The sequence below is a fragment of the Oncorhynchus nerka genome, linkage group LG28 (assembly GCF_034236695.1).
Source record: "Oncorhynchus nerka isolate Pitt River linkage group LG28, Oner_Uvic_2.0, whole genome shotgun sequence".
In the NCBI taxonomy this organism is placed as follows: domain Eukaryota; kingdom Metazoa; phylum Chordata; class Actinopteri; order Salmoniformes; family Salmonidae; genus Oncorhynchus; species Oncorhynchus nerka.
The window spans coordinates 67,648,583-67,676,494 of record NC_088423.1 but is presented as its reverse complement, the minus strand read 5'-3'; the positions used below and the strand labels follow the sequence as shown (position 1 = coordinate 67,676,494).

At 41.2% G+C, this 27,912-nt stretch overlaps 3 protein-coding genes across 3 annotated transcripts; 1 reads left to right on the top strand and 2 right to left on the bottom strand.

Annotated features, from left to right (window-relative positions):
• Positions 1-20: 20 nt before the first annotated feature.
• On the bottom strand, positions 21-4,923 carry LOC135565597 (polycystin-1-like protein 2). Its single transcript, XM_065013031.1, has 5 exons — positions 4,788-4,923; positions 4,457-4,652; positions 4,029-4,248; positions 3,822-3,906; positions 21-3,221 (listed from the first exon to the last, which is right to left on the bottom strand). Exons 1-5 carry the CDS (start codon positions 4,909-4,911, stop codon positions 3,175-3,177), a joined length of 672 nt encoding a protein of 223 aa, XP_064869103.1. The 5' UTR covers positions 4,912-4,923; the 3' UTR covers positions 21-3,174.
• Positions 4,924-5,205: 282 nt separating this feature from the next.
• On the bottom strand, positions 5,206-9,002 carry LOC115112744 (polycystin-1-like protein 2). Its single transcript, XM_029639759.2, has 5 exons — positions 8,907-9,002; positions 8,636-8,814; positions 7,744-7,890; positions 7,370-7,572; positions 5,206-5,520 (listed from the first exon to the last, which is right to left on the bottom strand). Exons 1-5 carry the CDS (start codon positions 9,000-9,002, stop codon positions 5,207-5,209), a joined length of 939 nt encoding a protein of 312 aa, XP_029495619.2. The 3' UTR covers position 5,206.
• Positions 9,003-17,185: 8,183 nt separating this feature from the next.
• LOC115113589 (dihydroorotate dehydrogenase (quinone), mitochondrial-like) lies at positions 17,186-27,263 on the top strand. Its single transcript, XM_029641385.2, is given in 10 exon segments — positions 17,186-17,272; positions 17,722-17,931; positions 18,201-18,299; positions 18,301-18,401; positions 22,168-22,250; positions 24,266-24,453; positions 24,775-24,888; positions 26,004-26,157; positions 26,572-26,731; positions 26,842-27,263. Coding segments are annotated over 10 exon segments (1,203 nt in total). The 5' UTR covers positions 17,186-17,254; the 3' UTR covers positions 26,918-27,263.
• Positions 27,264-27,912: the final 649 nt, after the last annotated feature.

Here is a 27,912-nt window from a genome sequence, read left to right as displayed (position 1 = left end):
ATTAAAAGCATTCTGCAGAGGGCCTAAATCATTTTAACTGTGGTCAGATATTAGTTTAGAATGGATAACGTTATGTCTGACCATTGGACCACCATTGTTGCTGCAGTGGGATTTCTATGGCAATGTCCATTGATACTGAAGCATTGCAGAGGTTAAATGACAGAATACACAAACACAGATTTTCTCAGGTTCAGCCTTCAGTTCTATGGAGACTCTCAAAATGAATGAACACATTATCAACTGCATGTACTGCACAATGGATCTCAAAGCCCTCAGCAGAAATGTCATGTTTTGGTGGAGCTGCCTGTTTCTCATTACCCAGGGATGAATGCAAGGACTTAGATTGTTGTTTTATTTAGCCTTCTTAGTCTTAGAGATAATGTGACCTTGCATACTTTCCTTACAGGGGGCACTACACTGTGTGCTAACTAGCAGAGGAAAAAACATTAACATTGTGGACAGAGAGAGAGAAAGACAACTATACAGACTCTCTAATAGGTTTCTGATGAGGAGAGGAGAGTTCTGTTCTTTGTCACATCAGACTGTTGAACTGTCACTTCCTTTTCAGCTCATTATCAGCTGTCAGTTCTAATGTCTGGAATGAGGAGTGAGTGACTCAATTGTTCCAGTCAACATTGTTACCATTATCAATACCAACATCAAAGAATTGTTATCCAAAAATCAACAGTTTGATTTGAATCTGAATAACCATTTGTTGACAACTCCAACATGCCTTTGCTCAGTGAGTTTTTTGGAGACCGTTATGACCTGAGCACCCTTTGTTGTATAATTAGCAAATCAGTAGTAATTATTCTGTTAGCGGTTAGGTTAAATAATCTATGTGTATTGTATTGAGGCATAGGGAAAGTACAAAAGTGGCCTGTCTCTAAGTGCAAGAATGATTCCATAAGGGTTGGATAGGAGTCATGTGTCTGTGCTGGTCAACTCCATAGCTTGCAGTGACACACAGAGTTACGAACATGAGTCAGAGGAGTTCTTAGACAATCTCTGCCATGGCATTGAGATACAGTAACTTACATAACTGTCTGGGGTGATATGAGTGTATTCCTAATGGGTGTTACCCTTTCTTTCATAACAATCAGCTGAGCACAGGGAAAGTAGGACTCACATTCTGATGGGGATGAGGGGAGAACACTGGAATATAACCTTATTTAGGGAAAAACAGTTTCAAAGACATACCTTGTTTTAATCATTTTGAAAATGTGTTCCAATAAATAAATATATAATACTATGTGAACCCATAGATACAGTCACCTCCAAAAGTATTTGCACCCTTGACAAAGATGAGCAAAATAGACTGTATGAAAAAAACAACACTAATACTTTATTGTATGCTCATATTAAAAATATAATTTTATATTAATACAGTTGAAAGAGATTTTGTTGAACCTTTTACTGCAGTGGGCTAAATCAGGGTCATATAGTGCTCCTTGGTAGTCTTAAACAAATCTACTTCGAAACAAAAGTATACACCTCACACACATGGGAATGGGCTTAAAATAGCGAGATAAAGCGTTGAAATGTATTACATTTTGAGTTTGCATCCCAATATACATCACAGAAGACTGAAATATAACAAAACCGTTTGACATAGAAACACCGGATTTTCGGCGGCTTTTTATTACTTATGAAATTATGAAAAATATGAATAACATTCCACCCATGAGGCTACTAGGTCGTTTCACTGCAGGAAGGGCTACCAAGTAAAAACACAATCTAAAAAAGATACTGTAGGTGTCAAAATTATTGGCACCCGTAAAGATTCTTATCAATAAAATCAATTTGCATTAACATTCTACTTTAAAAAAAAAGAATAATCTCAGTTTAAGGAACTGTATCTTCCAGGGCTTCCCATTTCACGGGGGTATAAAAAAAGAGGTAACACCATATATACCAAATATACCACTAATCACTATTAGGGAAACGAGAAGTTTAAAACCACTGGAGCAGTGGTGAACTTGCCTGATAAAGGACCCAAGAGTGTTGTGTCCCTACTCACAGTGATGAAGATGGTTTGGGATGAAATAAATGTCCAAGGGCCACAGTTGGAGAATGACAGAACATAACCGCATCTTGGGGTCTCCAAATCTACCATTATATGCCACTTCCATGCCAAATGTCTATTTGGAAGGGTTGCCACCAAGGTGCTATGGTCAGATGAGATGAAAATAGAGGTATTTTGCCACGCACACCAGTGGTGGGTTTGGCTTTGTAAGAGAGATGCAAATGCAGAAAATAACCCCATGCCTACTGTAAAATATGGTGGCTGATCTTTGATTTTATGAGGCGGTTTTGCTTCCTGGTCTTGGGAACCTTGTTAAGGTCAACGAACGGTATCATGAACCGTACCAAGTACCAGGACATTTTAGCCAAAAACCTGGTTGCCTCTACTAAGAGGCTGAAACGTGGCTACAAGTGGATCTTCCAGCAAGACAATGACCCCAAGCACACATAAAAATCCACAAAGAAATTATAAATTAACCAAGAAAATCTACATTTTGCAAAGGCCATCTCAGTCTCCGGACTTGAACCCCATTGAAAACCTGTGGTTTGAACTGAAGAGTGCAGTCCAGAGCGCAGACCGAAGGATATCAAGGATCTGGAAAGATTATGTATGGAGGAGTGGTCTAAGATCGTTCCCAATGTGTTATTTAATCTCTAAAAAACATTCAATATAGCTCTGGTTTTCTATTATTTATTTGATAGTCTTTTTTTCTCATCTTTATCAAGGGTGACAATGATTTTGGAGGTGACTGTATGTTACTTAAAAGTAAATATAAATGTACAGTGTAAAATAATATATCAGCGGTTTGTGATAAAATAAATATAACAGAGTAATTCCATACATTGAGTAACTTCATACAATCCACAGGAATAAACGTTTCTAATTATCAGCTTATTACTAAATATTACAATTTCAAATGATACAGTAGTTTTCAGTACATTCATACATATTATGCCTTATACATTTCTTATAAGATAAGAGTAACAAGTATTCAATAAAAACATAACTATATTTTCAAAGAACTCATATTCTCAGTTTGCCACGTTGATAGTCAGTGCAGCAGAGCAGAGGATGTCTGTTGTAGGGCATCAGGTCTTCCAACCCCATCGATCCTCTGGAGACAGCATGTAGAGCTAAATTGTGTTTCTTCAGTGTATCTCCCTACCGGAGTACAATTTACACATCTCCTGTTGTTCTGTAAAACAGATAAGACAGGCCTCTTTGTGAGGTCTTTTCTTTTCAACATCTCAGAAGGGAAGCTCAACAGAATCCCTGTGAGCCTGACATGGTGTGGCATACTAACACAGGTTTTAGATATTTGTTTTATTTTATTTTAGATATTAAACATATATTTTACACTAGAGGCCTGGCCAAAATGGCAGCAAAATATTATGCTTCTCCTACTATCTGAGAGTAAAACACACTTACAGCTCTATTCCAGTCTAAAATACATATACCATTAATTATGCTGAACAGATAGGTTTCAATAGTTTGACAGAAGCCATTCATATCCAAGGCTTGTTGTATATCTGCACGAGAGTAGGCGTGGACATGAAACAAATGTCATTTTCTCTCTACGACAGTCCCTTTAGATACTGACTTTAACCCTTCTCTCTCTGTAAAACCCTTCATCAATACTGAGAGTTGGGTTGATGTCATTTTGTAATTGCCTTTTCAGAGTTCTAGTACTGACAAACCCAGATCAATTATGCCTTTGTAAAACTGACACTAAGGTAAAGCATAAGGGTTTTGTGAGAGCCCTGTACAGTAGGTCTTCTGTGGTAGAGGATCTTACCTTTCAGGAGTAGTCCAACCTCCTCACTGTCTTCTACTGCCACTGGTTTGAGGAGGAGGGCAAAGAAGATCGCCATACCAATTACCTGAGAATAAACCCAAGAATCAAACAAAATTCTTGTTTTTACATCTGCTGATGATTGACTGATTGATTGAACAGAACTTCAGGACTATGTTCTTCATGTAAGATATAGCGCCCTGGTCTTACCTTAAGAGGCTGCAGGATGAAGATGCTCTGGAAGAGGGACATGGCCAGAGAGATAACCCACTGGATGGATTTCTCCCTGCCATAGGCAAAGCCATACATCAGGGTAAAGTACGTGGACACCACACTGATGGAGACGAGCAAGAACCAGCCCACAAACACAAACCACCAGGGCAGCCAGCAGCTCGAGCTTTTCCTTTTCTCCCTAGCAACACGGGGAGGACTGGGAGAGGAGGCACAGAGGAAACACAGGTCTGTTTAGGTACTTGATCAGAGTAATGTATGACAACGATATTCACACAAATACAGAGCAATTAAACTTGATTGGAAACTGAGAGGAAGGGGAATGATGTGTGAAGTTCTTTTTTGAAAAGCTTAACTTTTAATTCCGTTATTTATATTCCCTTCTCTGCACAGGTATATTGTCCAACCTGTAAGCCATGTGGCTGGTGAAAACCATCTCGGACATCTTCTGCAGCAGGTGGACAGTGTTCAGGATGTGTTGACGGGCCTCTGGGGTGGGGAAGGCACTCTCATCCAGCCGCTCCAGGCACATGGACAGGTGGTGGAGGAAGTACAGGACAAACTTGCTGCAGTAGACCCAGTGTGGGTCACCCTCACTCAACCCTAGTGATACGTAGGCAGACGCATCAAATTACAACAATTACAATTACAACAATTACAATGACGTCAACACCTGTGTGACTTGTAAGGTGTGACTTGTAAGGTTGTAAGGTTGCTCTTGCAGTGTCAGTGAAGCACCTTGCATAAGCTGAATGACCCCTTGCACTCTGCCCAAGGCTGAGCAAAGGTCATCGCATGACTCCAGCTTCTTCTCTAGCTCAGGCACTTTGTTCTTCTGGCTCTTACAGAGCAGATTCACCATCTCCTCTGTGTCCTAGATAGGGACGTAGAACACAGGAATACAGTACTTAAGGACAGAACATACATAAACACAGTTGCTAGTACCAATCTTAATAATGTATGTAGTTCTGTCCTTGAGGTTGTTCTTGTCGAATTCTGTTTTGTATTTTATCATTCTGTATTATGTTTCATGTTTTGTGTTGGACCCCAGGAAGAGTAGCTGCTGCTATTGCAACAGATAATGGGGATCCTAATAAAATACCAAATACCAATCTTAATGGTTGCTATAACCAGTAAGATATTGTATGGCCTTGGAGTTAAGAAAAAAGGAAGGCCCAGCTGAAAGGAATAAACGATGGGAGTGTTTGAAGGTTATAGACAAAGTATGGAGCAGAACTATAACACAGCAGCAACACTTTATTTTGAAAATGGAAAGAGAGGACCTTAAGAATGGTTGGCATGGTAACGGTGAGGGGTTTCAGGCCCTGCATATCGTGGTTCTTCTCCTTTGGTTGGGCAACTCGCGACTTGATACTGTGGAATATGGTGATGATGAGGATGTTGATGGGGAACATGAGCAAACCGCTTTCCACCCCCACCATGATCTCCTCCCAAGTGACCTCCAGCGATCCTGGGACATGAAAGCACACACCATTATGGAGTCAAGGCACAATAACAGAGGCTATATCACTCAATCTATCATTCAATGTCTGAACACTTGTTGTGTTGTTCTGGGTCAAGTATTCCTCAGCCGTATGAAAGGTTTATCAAGGGCTTGGGGTCATTGAATAACCGCTCTGTGCTGTGTGACAAGGTCTTTCAGGTCTGGATAGTCAAAGGAATGTGGCTGAAACGTTGTCTATTGACGGGTTATGAAGAGCCTTCCACTGCCTACAACTACTAGTCCTTGTAACTCTGTGAACACCAAGGAGAAAAGAGCCTTGAGTGGGACCTTGCACTTATAATTGAGACCAGACCTTGTCTTTGATACTTGACGCAGCTACATCTAAAAGTCTGATATGTTACCATCCATATTGCAGGCTAATCGTAGTTCCCATGTACTGCACTGCTCTCTTTTTACTGTAGAAAAAACTTTTTCCGGTAGCCAAAATGTCCCATTTCTATTTGAGTGGAGAGTAAAATTGTCCATCCTTATCAGATGCAGCTCATTATTGCCCATCCTTATCAGAGGCAGCTCATTATTTCCCATCCTTATCAGAGGCATCTCATTATTTCCCATCCTTATCAGAGGCAGCTCATTATTTCCCATCCTTATCAGAGGCATCTCATTATTTCCCATCCTTATCAGATGCAGCTCATTATTTCCCATCCTTATCAGATGCAGCTAATTATTTCCCATCCTTATCAGAGGCAGCTCATTATTTCCCATCCTTATCAGAGGCAGCTCATTATTTCCCATCCTTATCAGATGCAGCTCATTATTTCCCATCCTTATCAGATGCAGCTAATTATTTCCCATCCTTATCAGATGCAGCTCATTATTTCCCATCCTTATCAGATGCAGCTAATTATTTCCCATCCTTATCAGAGGCAGCTCATTATTTCCCATCCTTATCAGAGGCAGCTCATTATTTCCCATCCTTATCAGATGCAGCTAATTATTTCCCATCCTTATCAGAGGCAGCTCATTATTTCCCATCCTTATCAGAGGCAGCTCATTATTTCCCATCCTTATCAGATGCAGCTAATTATTTCCCATCCTTATCAGAGGCAGCTCATTATTTCACATCCTTATCAGAGGCAGCTCATTATTTCCCATCCTTATCAGAGGCAGCTCGTTATTTCCCATCCTTATCAGAGGCAGCTCATTATTTCTCATTAGATGTGGGCTCAGATATGAACGGCACAGTCACAAAAGAGGACTGATTGACTCACCATCAAGGACTTATCCAGTACAATGTTGTATCTCTATTGATAGAATCATTTGTATGTTGTAAGATAATGGCTAAAGTGTTCCACTCTGAAATTGTATAATAGTGTGAAATGTTTGAGAATCATAAGAAGATAATATGAGGATGTGGTAGCTCTGTTAGAATTATAAAAATGGGGTATTATAGTCTTTAGTAGGGATGTAAGCAGAGTGAAGTGGTAAAACAGATAATAGAAAACCTTCAGAGGTTTTCTAACCAAGAGGGCCCCAACTGGGGAGGGGAAGTGAAAGCCTTGAAGAATGAGACAAGATTGAGGGTTCTTTCTCTACAATGTGGTTAGTGGAAAAGTACTGGTTGTTTGAGTTGGGAGTAGCCTAAAGAGAGGAATGTGAGAGTGTATTATAAAAGGACAGGGTCCTCATTTTTGTCTTTAGAGCTCTCATGAATAAACCACAAATAACCTTTTTTTACAGAATCTGAGTCTTTGCCTAATTTCTATTGACCCTAGCTTTACAACCTAAGAGAAATTAGTCAAAGCGATAGTATCATCATTGAGATTGAAAATTCTCGTAACATCTATGGACTTACCAATGGTGAAGATGACAGGAGACTGCTGGTTTTTGGGGATTTTCCAGAAGGCGATGTTGATGGCCATGGTGCAGAGCAGGAGGCTCATGCAGCAGGACACCCTCTGTGCTCGGGTGAATGGGCTACGCCAGGGAGGGTCTACGATGGACACCCAGATGTGCTGATCTCTAAAGCCTGACGACGTCCTGGTCTGGAAAATATTTCTGGGACATAGAAAGTGTGGGACATTTAAAGGAATTACATTGGAAAAGTAGACGAGGATACAATGATTCAGAATTAAACTCCATGACACATTGCAAGATGTTTGATCTAGCCTAGAAATCCTCTACATACTGTACATGTTGTAACATTGTATTCTACCAGTGGTCAGTCACCTAAAGCTTCTGATCTCATTCTTCTTGGCAGCGTTGAGGGTCTTCTTGGTCAGCCCCTCCCCCCTGTCGGAGCTCAGCCATGATGAGGATAGGAAATGCCAAACCTTCTGTCTCTGCAGGTCTTGGATCGTCACCTTGTTGAGATACCTGGTGGGAGGAGACGTGATGTTACACTCAGGAAACTGCTTCTAATTCCCTGTGTAGAGAAACAGATTCTTCAAAGTCCCAGTGCAGTCAAAAATGTGATTTCCCTGTGTTTTATATTTCCACATTATGAGGTTGGAATAATACTGTGACATTGATGATAATGCCTTTTTAGTGTAAGAACTGTTTAAAAATACATTTCAGCCTGTTTTGGTGGGATGGAGTTTTGGCCTACCTGGGGACAACAGACCAATAAGAACTAGAGTTCCAAACCTCTCTGTTAATAACAGCTAGTGTTCCCCTTCCCACTCCGAAGATAGTCCTAGCAAAATCCTTTGCTAAGAAGCTATTTTGTTTCTTAGTGACAATTTAATTGAAAACAATCACAGTAAGGTACATAATTGTTACCCAGAAATGATTTGATATGGAGATAAATAAGGCAGCATTGAACCTTTAAGACAGGTATTAAACAGGAGGAGAGGAGGAGACGAGGTGAGGAGGCAAGGATGCTATTTTGAAGTGTCATTGTGATGAAACTCTCCCAGGTCTCCTGTGGTGAGTGGAGCAAAGCTTGATAATGTCACACCTAAACTACTTTAACAGCCCAGTATTTATAGGTCCTAGTTGTCTTGCAGATTCTTAACCGAACCTAAGAGTTCAGTGTGCCACATATCATTTTAAACATGACTTGACCTTAAACAAGTCACAACAATTACAGGGATGATGTGTCATCTGCCCTGGTGCTTACCAGGAGGGGTGCCCCCCAGAGTTGTCATGGCACAGCTGGATGCCCGTCAGCTCCCCCAGGGGAAAGGGTGTGGTCACCAGGAACAAGTCCACACCCCTTCTCTCAAATACTGGTTTATCAGGGTCACTTAGGTGGTGGGGCTCACTCTCTCCCTGTGTACCCACCAACTTGACTGTCACCTACATTAAAAAAATACTCTAATTAGCTAATTCCAATGCTAAGTAAACTGACCACAGAATGAAGGATCTACTCAGTTACCACCCCATCTTACATTGGCAGAGGTACCCGCCCCTCTCCGACTGCCAGTCTGGACATTCAGTAGGTAGTTATAATTGGCACATGGGTGGTTATCCTTCAGGAGTGTCATCTTCCTCTGTGAACAAAAAAAGTGTTTCAGTGAGTGTATGTGCGTGTGTGTGTGTGTATTTGTGTTTGTACACGCCTTGATAAACTCACCCTGGTGAGGGCCCTCCTGTCTGCATAGCAGGCCCAGAGCAGAGTGACCAGGTACAGGCCAAAGAAGGCAGAGAGCAACGCCACCACCACATAGTTCTCATTCACTGTGGCAAAGTACTGAGCTGTGAGCGACACGTCTACGTAGTTGGGCATCACAAAGAAAGAGCTCCCAAACGATGTCAGGTGGTTACACAGACAATGTGTCATCCTGGGAGTTGACTGTATACCCACCTAGAACAAGACAACACAGACAAACGCCTTCGCAATATCACAAACACATTTCGATGCTTACCAATTAGGTTTGTTCATACTCTGATGGAGACAAAGGAGGGATAGGGCTCATTAATAGCAGCCTCACCCAGCAGCCAGCTATGCTCCATGTCAGCTGTTTAGTGTTCCAGTACATGCACTTAGTAGTGAAGGTGGTGATCTGTAGTGTCAGTCCCTTGCTCCAGGTTGAGTTAAACAGACTGGCATTCACATACCAGGTGCCTGTTCCATTTTCCAACATCTCAGGGGTGACCAGCCAGCGATAACCCTCTGAAAGACCACAATAGGCTATGAACATGGATCACTCTGTACCACCCAGGCTAAGAAAGAAAACCAACCATACCTTTTGAGAGCCCAACGTCCAATTACAGTGTGAAATGTCAGACAGACATGTCTTAAAGCTTGTGAATCACCATGAATATCAAAGCCTTATGTGAATCTATGTACATACCAGGCAGCTAGATTGACTGAAAGCAGTAGCACACTGGGTGTAATGTTATGCCAAGCGGTAACTATGGTGATGGAGTCCTCCTCTACCTGTGTGTCTCAGGACGGTGCGGTGTTTATAGTGGGTGTCATTGGGTGGGGAGCCCAGGCCCAGCAGCAGTTCTATGGACACGTTGACACTGGGCTCTACGGTGAATATGACTGTGATGTTGGGGTCCGTAGTGTTGAAAGAGGTCCCCACCTGAGCCCCTTCCTCCAAGGATACAGTTATACCAGAGAGCACAGGAGCATCTGGGCGTGGCAGGACGATCTATAGAGAAGGGAGAGAAACAGCCAAACCTATTTGCATTCATGGTTCCCTCATCTCTGTTAGGGAAATGAGGATGGAATGACAGCAGACTAAAGGTAAATTGGTTGGCCTATTCTATCCTGTAGCCTACCTCAATTAGCTCTGTCAAGTTTTCTACACTGATTTCCGTCAATCCATCCCTTAGTACAAGGGTACACACTGTTCCTGTGATGTTTTCAGTCGACGGATATGGGTTGCCCATAAAAGTGGTCATCTGAGAGGAATAAAAGAATATCTGAATAAAATACTATTTGCACAACGAAACAACATCAATGTTGTTTACCGTACACACCTGCACATTAACAACTGAGTGGTTTTCCAGAGAGGACTGTAATGCTGAGAAAGATGGAAGCTTGATGTATGCATCGTCGTCTGACCCGAGAACCTTGTTATGCATTTGTGATTGGGTGAGGCTGAGGAAGACAAGAAGACAAGCGTCAGACAGCTTACATTCAAGTAGAGGACAGCAAGATGCATGGTTATACAAAAAAGGTGCTGAGTAGAACCATAAAGGGTTCATTGGTTTGTCCCCATAGGGGAACCCTTTTTTGGTGCAAGTTAGAACCCTTTATGAAGGGTTCTGCATAGAACCCTCTATGAAGGGTTCTGCCAATAACTATTTTATCCTCTAAAAGGTTCTACCGAGAACCCTTATATCTTTGAAGAGTTCTTACTAGAACCTCAATGAACGGTTTCCACCAGTCTTATTAGCCTTTAAAATTAATCTCTGTATGACAATACTTTATATGTTTCATAATGCCTTTCTTTGAGTGCTTAGTTATACCCTAAGTGGTGTTAAGAAATTCCAGTTTTACAGGCCACATCAGGTCAGCAAGTCACATTAAGTAAGGTGTAGTTCTTATTGGAGTCCAGCCAGAGTGAGGATATCCAACAATCAACACTTTTAATCTCCCGCAATTTGCATTGAGAATGACTGCCAGGGTTGGAAAGATTGATTATTGGGACTACCTACATCATCTAAACTGGAACAACCATCTCAGAAATGAGTGAAATTAGTCCAACTTCTAACAGATTGAATTCGTTTAGGAAAATGTATGCTATTTATCTTTGTGTAGCATAAGATTAATCAACCAATCAATGCACAAGCAAAAACACAGATATTGAAACAAACAATTCTGAAAATCAACCTGCAATAGAGCATGCTGAGAAATATGATAATGAGTGGTGTGGTTTTGAGTGTTTTACTCTCCAGTCGTGGCCAAAGGTTTTGAGAATGACACAAATATTCATTTTCACAAAGTCTGCTGCCTCAGTGTCTTTAGATATTTTTTGTCAATGTTAATATGGAATATTGAAGTATAGTTACAAGCATTTCACAAGTGTCAAAGGATTTTATTGACAATTACATTAAGTTGATGCAGAGTCAATATTTGCAGTGTTGACCTTTCTTTTTCAAGACCTCTGCAATCCGCCCTGGCATGCTGTCAATTAACTTCTGGGCCACACCCGGACTGATGGCAGCCCATTCTTGCATAATCAATGCTTGGAGTTTGTCAAACCCAATTTGTGGGTTTTTGTATGTCCACCAGCCTCTTGAGGATTGACCACAAGTTCTCAATGGGATTAAGGTCTGGGGAGTTTCCTGGCCATGGACCCAAAATATTGATGTTTTGTTCCCAGAGCCACTTAGTTATCACTTTTGCCTTATGGCAAGGTGCTCCATCATGCTGGAAAAGGCATTGTTCGTCACCTAACTGTTCCTGGATGGTTGGGAGAAGTTGCTCTCGGAGGATGTGGTTGGTATCATTCTTTATTCATGGCTGTGTTCTTAGGCAAAATTGTGAGTGAGCCCACTCCCTTGGCTGAGAAGCAACCCTACACATGAATGGTCTCAGGATGCTTTACTGTTGGCATGACAGGACTGATGGTAGCGTGGTACCGTGTCTTCTCTGGACAAGCTTTTTTCCAGATGCCCCAAACAATCAGAAAGGAGAATCATCAGAGAAAATGACTTTACCCCAGTCCTCAGCAGTCCAATCACTGTACCTTTCGCAGAATATCAGTCTCTCCCTGATGTTTTTCTTGGAGAGAAGTGGCTTCTTTGCTGCCCTTCTTGACACCAAGCCATCCTCCAAAAGTCTTCAGGGGCGCCCTGAATAAATGGTTGATTTAGGGGCAATCTTACTGGCGGCAATATCATTGCCTGTGAAGCCCTTTTTGTGCAAAGCAATGATGATGGCACGTATTTCCTTGCAGGTAACCATGGTTGACAGAGGAAGAACAATGATTCCAAGCACCAACCTCCTTTTGAAGCTTCGAGTCTGTTATTCGAACTCAATCAGCATGACAGCGTGATATCCATCCTTGTCCTCGTCAACACTAACGAGAGAATCCCTTACATGATGTCAGCTGGTCCTTTTGTTGCAGGGCTGAAATGCAGTGGAAATGTTTTTGGGGGGATTCAGTTCATTTGCATGGCAAAGAGGGACTTTGCAATTAATTGCAATTCATCTTCATAACATTCTGGAGCATATGCAAAATTGCCATCATACAAACTGAGGCAGCAGACTGTGAAAATGTATATTTGTGTCATTCTCAAAACTTTTGGCCACGACTGTACACAGAGTAAAAATGACACAATCATACTCAACTCTGGTTATTAACACCAACACTGGGGATCTTTTACACCACTGAGTGTTACGTTAATTGAACTCCTGAATCACTAGAAAGGCTACACTTAAAAATCAACACTAGGTAAAACTGGCCAATTTGCTGTGTACCGTACAACATAATACTGGTTCACTCAGACTGGTTCACCTACTCTCTGCTCAATAAAATCACAGAAAATACTGGCAAAGATACCAACTATGTCAGTACTGTATATGTACAAGTATTAATGGAATACCAGATGCAGTAAATACACAAATATTGACATATGGGTGGTTTAAAACCTCACACATACATTTTTAAATTGATCAGATTACTCAAACTCCAGATGTTAAAGTTAAAGGACTGAGGTAAACACTAATGCTCAGGAAATATTTTAATGAAAGAAAGAAAAAAATAAGAAAAAAAGGTTATTCAGATTCAGAAGGATTCTATGCAGAAGAACCCTTCTTGACTTCCAAGGAATCTGTCTTGCCTTCCAAACAATCATCAAATAACCCTTTCTTCCAGAAAATGGTTCTTAGGATGAAAACGGTTCTAGGTAGAACTCTTTGCCTTACAAAGAACTTTTCTCTTTCAAAAAGGTTTCATCAAAAAACTATTCTTGGTAGAACCGTTTCCTTGTGCAAAGAACCCTTTTAGAACCCTTTTTCTACGAGTGTAGAATTGGCGGCTATACCAATGAGTGAGATGATGGAGGCCCAGGTGTTAAACACTAACCTGATCTGGTAGATGCTGCCTGTTGGGTGCTTCACGATGAAGGCCTCATTTAGTTCTGTGGTCATTACTAAGCTTACCGCCTTATACATCTCAAAGGTCAAATCAAACATTTCCTTGTCCTGTTTGAAGACAGCAGAGCATCAGCAAAATGCCCTCTCTATTGTCATATGTCACAACACTAAAAACAGATCTATATGTTTACAGTATGTACAGCACATTAGGTTTAGAGTATGGACATTAGGTTTTCAGTATGTACAGTACATTAGGTTTTCAGTATGTAATCCAACATTTACATTTTACGTGCACCAACTGTGGTACAACGATCATTGCTTGACCCACCACTTTAGTGTCACTGTCCTCGCTACATCTTTTCATTTTGAGGAGTATGACACCCCCAGCACAGTTGATGAGGAGGCTAGCTGTTGTGTTGTCTAATCTCAAAGCACTTGGAAACAGCATCTGTGTTCCATGTAGTAGAAGCTCAAGGTACTTTTTCTGCTGGGGGAGGGTACAGGTTAGGTCCAAATTGACCAGATACAGCAGTATCACTTATTTAATTACATTCACTGTTTGCTGATTTGATAATAATATATCTCTGTGGTGAGAGAGAGCACTTTGACGGAAAGTTCCAGTGGCCCTAAACTTTGTCATCTACTCCACTGACCACACCCAACTTAATACATGTCCATGGTCATTGTGATGCTTTACCCCGTTGGCGTCTGTAGGCTCTCCTATAGCCTTTTCCATTCTTTCCAGTTCCATCTGAGCCTCCTGAAACAAAACAGAGGATATGACTACAAAACTACCAACCACTGAAAACTACAATTGTGTTAATGCTTTGATAGCAAAAAGTGCTTTGAATATCCCACTGGGCACACACTGGTTGAATCAACGTTGTTTCCATGTAATTTGAACAAAACTATGTTGAACCAACGTGGAATAGACAATGAATTGACGTCTGTGCACAATGGGATGTGACAAAATATCACACTGCACTTTTAACAAAGGCAACATTTCTGACCTTGAGGAGCTCATCCATCTTGGTCACTTGTTTCTCCATGCTAGACAGGCTCCTTGAGATTCCTGTAGGATAACAAGGAAAGGAGAGCGAGAAAGAGAGAGAGACGTTTAGTGTGTGGAAGTAAATGGTTGGTTGAAACCGTGAAACAAATTTGCCATCATACTTTACACAAACTCACGGTTGACTTTAATTTGATGGCTTCTCCAGTGTCTTGATTTGCCACTTGCTCCCTGTTTGTCCTACAAAAGTCAACAGGAACCATTCATATTCACAATAACTTTACTGACGCTGCACCATAGGATTACACCAACTGATAAAGGCCACTAATAAAAGCCACTTACCATACTCTTTGATGCATTTGTAGAGATATTAAAAACTGTAGAACAAGAATTGTACAGCACAGATTTCATTCATTATATCAGTGAGGCCTCTACACTATTGTTAAATAACGAAAGAAAATGCTGCAGCATATCTGCTTACAATAAGGATCAGGACACATTTTTTAAAACATGTTAAAATGGGGTTATTGAAGGTGCTGTACCCAGGGTGCAGAGGAAGCCACGCCGAGCGCTGCAGTTGGTTGAGGTCACCAGCTGAAAGGGATCCATCATCACATAGGTGCAGAGGAGCGGGACCCTCTCATTACTCTTAGAAGTACCATTCTCTCCTGTAGCATTATACACTACAGACACATGAAACAATTATTGAAAAGCTATGAAATTGACTGTTTTCCATACAACACTGTTATTTTTAACATTCGGTTTTCCAACAAAAATGTATCATTTAAAATGTCCTTTTATTATAGCTGACGGATCGAGTGTGAAAGACTGGTTCTAACTTTTCCCTGTGGCTATGTTCCAAGACAGGTGGAAATAGGTCTCATTACATAAAAATAATGGATTTCCTGACATCATTTGACACTGATAATCTATCTATAGTGAAGACGTGCCTCACAACTGGTAACTGTCAGGGTTTCCAGCTAAGACAAAGTGCCTCTGTACAGCTCATGAATTCCACGAAGACCATAAGCAGTGGCTTAATTAAGATCACTCAACTTTATCATTGAATTACAAAATCTATTCCATTTTCATGGTTCACAGAGAGCTTAAAGCTGCAATCAGCAGTTGAAACAATAACAAAGTGTACTCCCCGCCACTGTTTTACTAAAAAGCTAAGGGATGGGGCTGGAGAAATGTACCCACTGGGCAAAAACTGGTTGAATCAATGTTGTTCCCACATCATTTCATCAGAAGAATGTCATGTGATGAAGTTGAATCAATGTAGAAAACTGACTGAATTTTGAAAAAAAGTCATCAATGTAAGAGCATTTTGTCTTTTTTTTCACCCAACATGAAATCAATGACATGGTGATATTTTTTGTTATTTTACACTGAAATCATGTTAGTTGACAAATTTAAATCAAAACTTGACATTGAACTGATATCTGTGCCCAGTGGGTAACTAGCTCGGTCTATGAATGCAAGGACTGACAATCCATGATATCAACATTATAGTTTAAAAAATGTGTTGAGGCTATACAGTGTTTGTTTACATTTAGTTTGTTTACAAACATTGGAGTAAAACAAGCTTATATTTTGAGTTCTGATGGGGTACGACACTTGAACTGAGCTCATATTATTCAAGAACCAATGGGTACATTTCATTCATTTATATGTCCAAAAAGGGATGTAACTTCAATTAGAGCTATAGAGAAATCAGTATCAAACAAATCCTCTGACACAGTGCAGCCCTGGAACCATAGTATAGAGTGGTTTACTAGTATTTTCTAGTGGTTTACCAGTATTTTTACTCACCGATCACTGGCCCCTGGTACTGCCCTATAACACCCTTAGCCACCCACCAAGTGAGGTTTTTTGTGTGTCTCTCTTTCGAGAAGTCCTGAAGGAAGCTCTTGGTCTTGCAATTCAGATCCCTCAGAAGTTTCCCTCCTCGCTCCTTGCAGGACTCCTGGGCTTGAGACCAGCTCTTTGGCTTTTGAGAAAACTCATAGGCCATATTCCTGAACACATGTTTGAATTCTATAGAAGTGGTATTATCTGCATTCTCTTCACTGCATGCTGTACTGGCCGTAGATACAATCCCCACAGAAATCCACAAAAACAAAGAGGCTTGTATGAACAAATCCATTATAGATGGTAGAGCTATGATAGCCTACAATCTGCAACAAGTACTGATCTCAGAATAAAGGCAGACTCTGCCCATCTTATGGAAATGAGAAAGCTTTCTTTCGAAAAACTGTGAATACACTCTCACTACATTAGGAAAATCACTACAGACACTCAAACAACATGCAAAGTGAAAAAGTGCCTTTACGTCACTCAATTGTAGACATTTTGAAGAAAAACCTTTCTCAATCTACTTCACTTTACAAGTCAATTTGATGTAGCCAAGGACTAATATTGACATTGAACAGGGTTGTAACAATACATCTTTGGTTTTCAATTGGCTTATGAGCTATCCCTTCATTTTGAACATCTTATTTGTGCAAATCTACTCAGTGAATTACTAGAGTTACTAATGAGTCCTTTGTCATATTCATATGTTATATTCATCCTAACAAATTGTAATGTTTATCATACAGAATCATCACTGAACTCTGATTTGACGTTTTCAGAGCTGCCTTTGAAGTATCGTGAGATTACATTCAGGAAGTGATTCTCGGCAATGTGAAAGAAATGCTTCCAGACGTTTGCAAAGTGATACATTCATGGCGGGACAACTGAAGGTAACATCATTCACGAAGCAGTGTTGTTTTAATAGTTGGTATTTGTCATGAACAATGTTTCGACTATATGGTAAGCGAAACTGGGCAGTAGCCACTTCACGTTAGCTACTATAATCAGAGTGTTGTTGAATGAAGTGAGCTAGCGAACTTTGCTCAATTTGGTTTATTACCATGTGACTAGCTAGTTCATGTAACCAGCCTCTGTGAAGAGAGAAACTGTTTGCTGGATCCTGAATGACCAGGCAGGCATGCTAAATTATACCCACTGGGTTGTACACATGGGTTGTTCAGTGCTGGTAACGCTAGTCTCTCTGGGTATTATGGTTCACTCTCTGTCATCTAGTAAAATAACAATAATTGCAACTCCCCTCAGTTCACCTGGTGTGCTACAACAACAGTGCATCATATTTCAGTTTATTCCCATCACATTGTTTGATTTTTCTTTGCAGCGTCTGAAGGACGCAGTGAAGATCATAGGTTCCGGCAGCGTCCTGTTTGTCTCCTACCTCACTGCTGTGGGAGATGAGCGCTTCTACACCAACCAGCTTATGCCCTTGCTGCAGAGGATTGTGGGAGCAGAGACAGCCCATGTCATGGCTGTGAGGTTAATCGGCCTGGGTCTGGTGCCTCTGAACCGCTACCAGGACCCAGTATCACTGGTCAGTATAGGAGGAGGTGCCCTTTAGCCTGTTGGGTGTTTTGACTCTCCTTGCTTACACTGAATTGCCTTTGTGCTGGTGTAAGATTAGAATGGAATGTATATGCTTTGTTTGAGAACCTTCACTCCCACTGTCTCATAACTCACCCTAGCTAGTCAAATCTCTTTGTTAACCTTTTTAATCTAAGTTGTTACTGTAATTTTGGTCACTGTGTACTTCTATGGAATTTAGGCAACAGTTTGACCTGGCGTTGTTACTTCTTCTTCCAGGAAGTGAACGTCATGGGCTGTAAATTCAAGAACCCCATAGGGATAGCAGCAGGATTTGACAAGCATGGGGAGGCTGTTGACGGGCTTTATAGACTAGGCGTTTGGCTTCGTGGAGGTGGGGACCATCACCCCCAAACCCCAGGAGGGGAACCCCAAACCACGTGTTTTCAGACTGACCACTGACCAGGCGGTCATCAACCGGTATGGTTTTGAATTAATAAGACATGGCTACTGAACCATGGCATGGCTGTCATTCATTATAGATTGATGTTTTTAGCTTGTGAATTCTGTGTCAAACGGCAGCGAACAGAGACATCACAGATGATTTTGTCATTCACCACTCTGTTCAAAGGGAATAAGCCTGCCGCCTTCACGTTTCAAGTTTTGTTTTTTACATTGAGCCTGGTGACAGACTACAATATGAGTTCCCTTTTTGTCTTTGCTGTAGCACAGCTTCTTCACACTGAAATTAAGGAGCCAAATGAATGTTATCAGGGTGTTACACCGCTACCTCCTTGCGTTCGCTTCCATTCTCTGAAAAGTGCTGTGAAATAAGATGCCAAGGCACAAACATACATATTCATGAGTTGTTAGAACACGGTACTTTGCGTATATGAAGGGACATATTGGTTGTCAGAGAAGTTAATCCTTAATTCAGGAAAAAGCTTCCTAGATCCAAATGTAAATCCATGTATTTGTAAATAATTGATACACAATAAAGGTGTGTGTTTTGTCATGGCTGTCTATGCTTGCTTGACATTGTTCTAAACATTAAGAAAAAAATATCCAGAACCATCCCATTTCTTCAGGGCTAGGGGCGATACATTTGTGATTTTCTTTAGTGTTTTGAAAAGCAAATTCTACACAGACTGACTGATGTTAACACTGCCCTAGCACAACAACAGTAGGGCTAATACAGTGAGCTCAAAGAATTGGGACAGCAAATGTACTTTGGAATGATACAAGGTCCGCTTTAATTTGAGGGAATTTATATTAAATTGGGTGAACCGTTTAGTAATTAAAGCACATTTTTCACATAGTCTCCCACATTTTAGGGGGACAAACATTTTAGGAAACATTCACTTGTGTGTATTAAAGTAGTTAGAAGTTAAGTATTTGGTCCCATATTCATAGCAACCAATGACAACATCAAGCTTGTGACTACAAATTTGTTGGATGCATTTGCTGTTTTGTTTTGGTTGTGTTTCACAGATGATTTTGTTCCCAATAGAAATGAATGGTAAATAGTGTATTTTGGAGTCACCTGTTATTGTAATGGTGAGAGGACATAATATTTGTGCGTCTGTAACTTTCTCATTCATTATTCATGCAGGATTATCCATAATCATGATAGCATTCACATGAACGTAGAAGTGTTTAGAAACATATTCTTATTTACAATAAAAGTGACTCAAAATGGACATTTTACCTGAATTTCTTTTATTTAATTATTTCATTTTTATCTTCTCTTAAAAAAGTATAATTCCAAACCAGTTGCAAACATACACATACGAGCAACAATTTATAGATGCACACAAACAATTTACCATTCAGTTCTATTGGGCACAAAATCATCTGAAACACAACCAAAACAAAACGCCAAATGCATCCCAAAAATGTATAGAGTAACAAGCTTGATGTCGTATTTGCGTGCTATGAATCTGTGACCAAATACTTCACTTTTTGCTACTTTAATACACATGTAAGTGAATTTGTCCCAATACTTCTGGTCCCTTAAAATGGGGGGACTACAGTTGAAGTCGGAAGTTTACAAACACCTTAGCCAAATACATTTTCACAATTCCTGACATTTAATCCTAGTAAAAATTCAATTTTAGGTCAGTTAGGATCACCACTTTATTTTAAGAATGGGAAATGTCTGAATAATAGTAGAGTGATTTTATTTCAGCTTTTATTTCTTTCATCACATTCCCAGCGGGTCAGAAGTTTACATACACTCAATTAGTATTTGGTAGCATTGCCTTTAAATTGTTTAACTTGGGTCAGATGTTTCGGGTGGCCTTCCACAAGTTTCCCACTATAAGTTGGGTGAATTTCGGCCCATTCCTCATGACAGAGCTGGTGTAACGGAGTCAGGTTTGTAGGCATCTTTGCGCGCATACGCTTTTTCAGTTCTGCCCACACATTTTCTATAGGATTGATGTCAGGGCTTTGATGGCCACTCCAATACCTTGACTTTGTTGTCCTTAAGCCATTTTGCCACAACTTTGGAAGTATGCTTGGGGTCATTGTCCAGTTGGAAGACCCATTTGCGACCAAGCTTTAACTTCTTGACTGATGTCTTGAGATGTTGCTTCAATATATCCACATAATTTCTCTACCTCATGATGCCATCTATTTTGTGAAGTGCACCAGTCCTTCCTGCAGCAAAGCACCCCCACAAAATGATGCTGCCACCCCCGTGTTTCACGGTTGAGATGGTGTTCTTCAGCTTGCAATCCTCTCCCTTTTTCCTCCAAACATAACGATGGTCATTATGGCCGAACAGTTCTATTTTAGTTTCATCAGACCAGAGGACATTTCTCCAAAAAGTATGATCTTTGTCCCCATGTGCAGTTGCAAACCGTAGTCTGCTTTTTTATGGCGGTTTTGGAGCAGTGGCTTCTTCCTTGCTGAGCGGCCTTTCAGGTTAAGTCGATAGAGGACTCGTTTTTACTGTGCATATAGATGCTTTTGTACCCGTTTCCTCCAGCATCATCACAAGGTCCTTTTCTGCTGTTGCACTTTTCGCACCAAAGTATGTTCATCTCTAGGAGACAGAACGCGTCTCCTTCCTGAGCGGTTTGACCGCTGCGTGGTCCCATGGTGTTTATACTTGCGTACTATTGTTTGTACAGATGAACATGGTACCTTCAGGCATTTGGAAATTGCTCCCAAGGATGAACCAGACTTGTGGAGGTCTACAATTTTTTTTTCTGAGGTCTTGGCTGATTTCTTTTGATTTTCCCATGATGTCAAGCAAAAAGCCATTGAGCTTGAAGGTAGGCCTTGAAATACATCCACAGGTACACCACCAATTGACTCAAATGATGTCAATCAGAAGCCTCTAAAGCCATGACATACTTTTCTGGAATTTTCCAAGCCGTTTAAAGGCACAGTCAACTTAGTGTATTTCAACTTCTGACCCACTGGAATTGTGATACAGTGAATTAATCTGTCTGTAACCAATTGTTGGAAAGATTACTTGTGTCATGCACAAAGTAGATGTCCTAACTGACTTGGCAAAACTATAGTTTGTTAACAAGACATTTGTGGAGTGGTTGAAAATGAGTTTTAATGACTCCAACCTAAGTGTATGTAAACTTCTGACTTCAACTGTATATTCAGGAAGTGCTGTAGTTTTGTATAATTTCAAATCCAAAGTGCTCGAGAACAGAGCCAAAACAACAACAAATGCATCACTGTTCCAGTACTTTTGGAGCTCACTGAGGATGTATCCAAATTGTTTGTCTTTTATTTCATGGAGTTAGTAAATGGCAGTAAGTCTTTGTATATTAGGCTCGAATCAATATGATTAATTCAATTTAGCATGGCCGATATGCAGGGATGTGAGATGCTCAGACTAACAAGCCCCTTATAATAATATGCCGGAATGCTTCTTTCACTCCTCAGTGAACAACAACACAGCTTCCCAGAAGTTAAAAGTCAAGATGAGTGCATTAGATGATTAAAGGCCTCATTTCCTTATGGTGGTGTTTATTACAGTTTTACTCAACTGACTGCAATTATTTTGCCAAAAAACCCATCTGGATTTCATGTATTATGGATTTTAGTAATCAAATCAATTGAATGTGCACTCTGGACAATTGGGGATTAACACATACTGTATCATAATGGCATGATAAAGGAATGGATCCTAAATTGCTGATTGCTTTTTTGGCAAATGTATGGATTTTTGTGTATTACATCAACTTAACCTCTTGATTATGTTGTGGGTATGTTTCAGATATGGGTTCAACAGCTGTGGTCTTGCAGCAACACGGGAGAGACTAAAGGCAAGAGAAGGCACCCAGGTAGAGCTGACTAAAGGTACGAGAGACACAACTCCTGTTTCTGTGCTGCCTGTCAGACTGATAGATGGGTTTGACAGTGAGCTGATAAGTGTCTCAGGCACACAGCCAACTACACGACACTATAATCCTCTGCCCCTGTTTTATATGGAGATTCCCTTTCCCCAGGCTGTTCCTAATACCAATCACACTCTGGCAGGGGAGCTAGTACACACTTACAAATTAGTCTCCAAGTCAGAACAGTAGTAGCCTACACTGTCTTGTATTGACAGACAAAAAGCAAAGGACTGAAATGATTTTGTCAAGTTATCGACAAACACATTTTCACCATTGTATTTTTACAACATTGATTTATATCTTTGATGGAGAGTGTTTGATTGAATTCAATTTGCCATATTCCACCATTTTTCTGTAAAATAGAGCATTCGTAACAAAATGTTCCCCACTGATTTGGATTGGGACATTAAGCCGAAATCACAAGGGGGAAGTCCGTCAACGGCGTGAATTTGCTTGTGTGAGACTGGCAAGCAAGAATTCACAAATTATAAGAATATACACATTCACACGTAACGTAAACCAGTTATTAAGCCGTGATTGTCATTGAAAGCGGTTATAAACAGTTGTATACTCTCTCAATCTGAGGTACCTCATTCCAGGTTTTCCAGCCATAGTAGCCTAGACTATATGCCCATGATCGAAAGCAAAACAGGTAGGCCGCTGTGTTGCTATCCAATATGTAGTCTATTTGTCAGATAAACCTTAGCCTACAACCCAATTTACTTTTTTTATTTAAAAAATGTTACCCCCTTTTTCTCCCCAATTTCGTGGTATCCAATTGTTAGTAGCTACTATCTTGTCTCATCGCTACAACTCCCGTACGAAGGTTGAAAGTCATGCGTCCTCCGATACACAACCCAACCAAGCCGCACTGCTTCTTAACACAGCGCGCATCCATCCCGGAAGCCAGCCGTACCAATGTGTCGGAGGAAACACCGTGCACCTGGCCCGCCACAGGAGTCGCTGGTGCGCGATGAGACAAGGACATCCCTACCGGCCAAGCCCTCCCTAACCCGGACGACGCTATGCCAATTGTGCGTCGCCCCACGGACCTCCCGGTCACGGCTGGTTACGACAGAGCCTGGGCGCGAACCCAGGGTCTCTGGTGGCACAGCTGGCGCTGCAGTACAGCGCCCTTAACCACCCGGGAGGCCCCCCAATTTACTTTTTAACCATACAACTTTACATAGCAAAGTAGGGAAGATCATAACAATTCCGAATTCAAATTCCCTTTGGAACAGATTTGATTCATTTAAAACAAGGCACTCGCTAACCATGCACATTGAGCTGTAATTTCAATCCAATCGGCTGGAAGCAACAACGGTGATACTGTCAAGATATGACATTGACCATGTGATATTTAATTCTGAAACAAATCCAGTTTCTAAATGTAGAATGTCGTTGCGTTCATGCAATTGCTACACCGTTTTCATAAGCACCAGCCTATATAGGCTTACACAATGGTGGCGCGCTGTTAAACTTATGAACACTAAATAGACATTTTTAGCTATCCATTTCACAATTCCAGAGGTAACAATGCACCTACAGTCTATTTTTTGACAGTTTATCAGCTCATTTCACCAGCATTGCTCCGTGTAGACATGAGAAAAATGATCATCTGGACATGTGTGCAACATTCACCTTCCGCTACCATGTCTGTCAAGCTGTCTACACATACAGTTTGATGCATAGTTTCGATAAATCCAATTTATGCGCCACACAGATCTGCCTCCAACTCAATGCTGCGAGGCAAATGCAGCGTTCCATTTGAAGTTAATGTACTTCTGGTGTACCAAAATACAATAAATGTTTGCGTTATCGAGGCGTCATTTGATGCGGTATACGCTCGTGACGCAGTTGACGCTTGCGGACAGTGTTTTCTCTTAGTTCACTCCCATGCATTCTATTTATGTTCTGACCTTAACCTCTCCCAGGGACTCATAACTGGAATATATCCTGTTGTCTGTGTGTTTTTAGCTGGCCTGCCCCTGGGCATCAACCTGGGAAAGAACAAGCTGTCGCAGGACGCAGCGGCAGACTACCTGGAGGGGGTGCGGACGCTGGGCCCTCTGGCTGATTACCTGGTGGTGAACGTGAGCAGCCCCAACACCCCAGGCCTCAGGGACCTGCAGGGGAAAGGGGAACTGCGACAACTGCTGTACAAGGTCAGTTGGTGGCAATTTTTGACTGACCTAGATATGATTTATTTATCCTTTAATTAACCAGGATATCATACTATTTATGTCATTTATTTTATGTTTATAGTTTATGTATCATTGGCTTTCCAGAGAGCAAGCTGTTGCAACTTTTCCTTTATTGAAGTCTGGTGTTACTGTTCAGTTCGATTTTTATTGATATAGACGGTGATCTTTCATTTGGGTTTCTATGTCAAAAGATAATTGACTTCCCATTAGACAACATACACATCACATAAGCACAGCACTGTTTGGATTGAACACAATTAACCTTAGGAAAAACCCATCCAGGTGCTGAAGGAGCGTGATGCCCTACAGGATGGGAGCAGGCCACCTGTACTGGTAAAGATTGCCCCTGACCTCACCACCCAGGATAAGCAGGACATAGCTGATGTGGTCACAGAGGTCAGTCTGAGGCCTAGCCACACGGGGTCAGTCTGAGGCCTAGCCACACGGGGTCAGTCTGAGGCCTAGCCACACAGGGGTCAGTCTGAGGCCTAGCCACACAGGGGTCAGTCTGAGGCCTAGCCACACAGGGGTCAGTCTGAGGCCTAGCCACACAGGGGTCAGTCTGAGGCCTAGCCACACAGGGGTCAGTCTGAGGCCTAGCCACACAGGGGTCAGTCTGAGGCCTAGCCACACAGGGGTCAGTATGAGGCCTAGCCACACAGGGGTCAGTGTGGTTCTGTGGGCATGTCTATGTAGCCTACTCACCAAGCCTTAACATACAGTATATAACCCCCAATGACTTAGGGCTGCTTACTTTGGTCATCCGTGTTTCTCCTGTTTGCTCATCTTCCTGAGCACACTTCTCACATAGTCGGCTTGTGTTCTGTAGCTGTCATCAGATCCATCTTGCTGCCATGGGTCTTAGCCAGCAGAGGACTTATATCATCAAATTGATTTGAATGCATTAGTGTTGCCTCCTATCCACTCTTTATGTGGAGGAGTTTTTCTGTGTTCATGTAAGTGGACAGACTCCCAATGGAAAAAGACCGATAGAAAGCACAGCAAATATTTAATGAGTATTAGATATGTTACGGTAAATTTGTCAGTCCAATCATTGAGAATGAAGATGAACAAATCGTAACTTATTTTTCATGATCCATCTGTTTTAAAAGTGAGCTCTGTATTCTATTGGAGTTAGCGTAGCATTCTTATTGTTCCAGGCACACTTAAACGAATACACTCAGGCTGCGTTTAGACAGGAAGCCCAATTCTGATCTTTTTTCCACTATTTGGTCTTTTGACCAATCACATCAGATCTTTTCAGAGTTAATTTGATTGGTCAAAATAATTAGAATTGGGCTGCCTGTCTAAATGCAGCCTGAGTGTATTCGTTTAAGTGTGCCTGGAACAATTAAATCTAATTTTATTAGGATGCTACACCAACTCCAATGGAATACAGAACTCACTTTTAAACAGATTGTGAAATATTCTCAATGATTGGGTTACTTAAATTTGTTTTGATGTGGTGTTATGGGGTAATGTCAAATAGGTAATCATGGTTTGTGTTTTAGCTTGGTGTGGACGGGCTGTTGGTCTCCAACACTACAGTATCCAGGCCTGAGACTCTACAGGACCCCCAGAGTAAAGAGGTGGGAGGGTTGAGCGGCCAGCCCATCAAGGAGCTCTCTACATGCACTGTGAGAGAGATGTACAGCTTGACAAAAGGTAGGTTGGCTCCATGAAGGATCATCCAAACACTGTTAATGGTTCTTGCTTCAGCTGATACTGGCTTGATTACTATTATTTGACCATGCTGGTCATTTATGAACATTTAAACATCTTGGCCATTGTTCTGTTATAATCTCCACCCAGCACAGCCAGAGGAGGACTGGCCACCCCTCATAGCCCGGTTCCTCTCTAGGTTTTGGCCTTTCTAGGGAGTTTTTCCTAGCCACCGTGCTTCTACACCTGCATTGCTTGCTGTTTGGGGTTTTCGGCTGCGTTTCTGTACAGCACTTTGATATATCAGCTGATGTAAGAAGGGCTATATAAATACATTTGATTTGGATTGATTGATTGTGGGCTGGGTTGTATAGAATGTTCTATTCATTCACCCAGTATTGCTATTTCTCATTGAAGGTAAGGTGCCAATCATTGGAATTGGGGGTGTAGCCTGTGGACAAGATGCCCTGGACAAGATCTGTGCTGGAGCCTCATTGGTCCAGTTGTACACGACTTTAACCTATCATGGTCCACCAGTTATCACCAAAATCAAAAGGGAACTAGAACAGCTTTTAAAGTAAGTGTGAACATGCATGTGTTCTTTTTACTGATTGGCTTCATATGTGGCTTCATCTCGTCAAATTGCTTGTATTTTGTAGCATTCTGACCGTATCCTATGTTTTACAGAGAACAAGGATTTGCAAGCATATCGGATGCTGTTGGAGCTGACCATAGAGGAGCCGAGGGGAGATTAACAGCCTAGTTAGGAACAATGATCAAGGCTCTGAGTGTCAGTATCAGCCAGCTCTACAGGTTTGACTGATTACACTACAGTTTCCTGCCTTTACTTGAAGTCTATAGTACATGGAGTGTCTTGCCTGATCAATTCATGTAACGACTGCCTAGAATGATATCTGTACACACAAATATTACAGCAGTATTGGGAACCTGCCCCATTTCACGGTTCTTATTGGATCTATTGGTTATTGGGCGATGTAATCATAAGAATGGTTAAGTGCTAAATGACACCAAAGTGCTAACAGTATTTTGACACTTGCAGTCACGTTATGTGTAATGTATGTAAAAAAATAAAATAATAATTAAACGTTTTTTTAATGATGTAAATATGTGTGCTTTTCAGAAATACTGTGTGCTGCTATTTATAGAACTGTGACCATAGAAATTGAACATTCGTTCACAAATAACTTCCATTCAAAGTGCTTAACTTCGTCTCTTGTAAATCGCTCAACTGCTACCCACATAATGGAGACCTCGTCTGAAATTAGTGCTGATCACCTAGCAATGAGCAGAATGACAATTACCATTTAGCCTTGCTGCAGTAGTCAGTTAAACACTGAGGAAATATAACAGCGTTGACATTTAAAGAAAGGGCAATGGCACAATTACTTGCCAAATGTCAGCAGGCTTTAATTACACATGATCCCACTGTAAGATGGTAAAACTGAACTCTCAGCAGTATAACTGAGGAGAAGTGTACCATAACAAGCTGACAAAGAGGACCAAGTCCAACCGGATGCACTAATAGTTCTGTCTTATTTCTGACCTGTTACATACATTGAACTGCCTCCTGTTACGAGTGTAATGTCAAGGGGGTACTTAATGGATGTTAACGCATGTACATTAAACTATATAGTTGACCTATTTGAGAAACATGAACCTTCGAGCACACGCCTCAGGCAAGAATAAAAGTCCATTTAAATGATGTCTTGACTGTCCATATCTTATTTAGGTATTCCA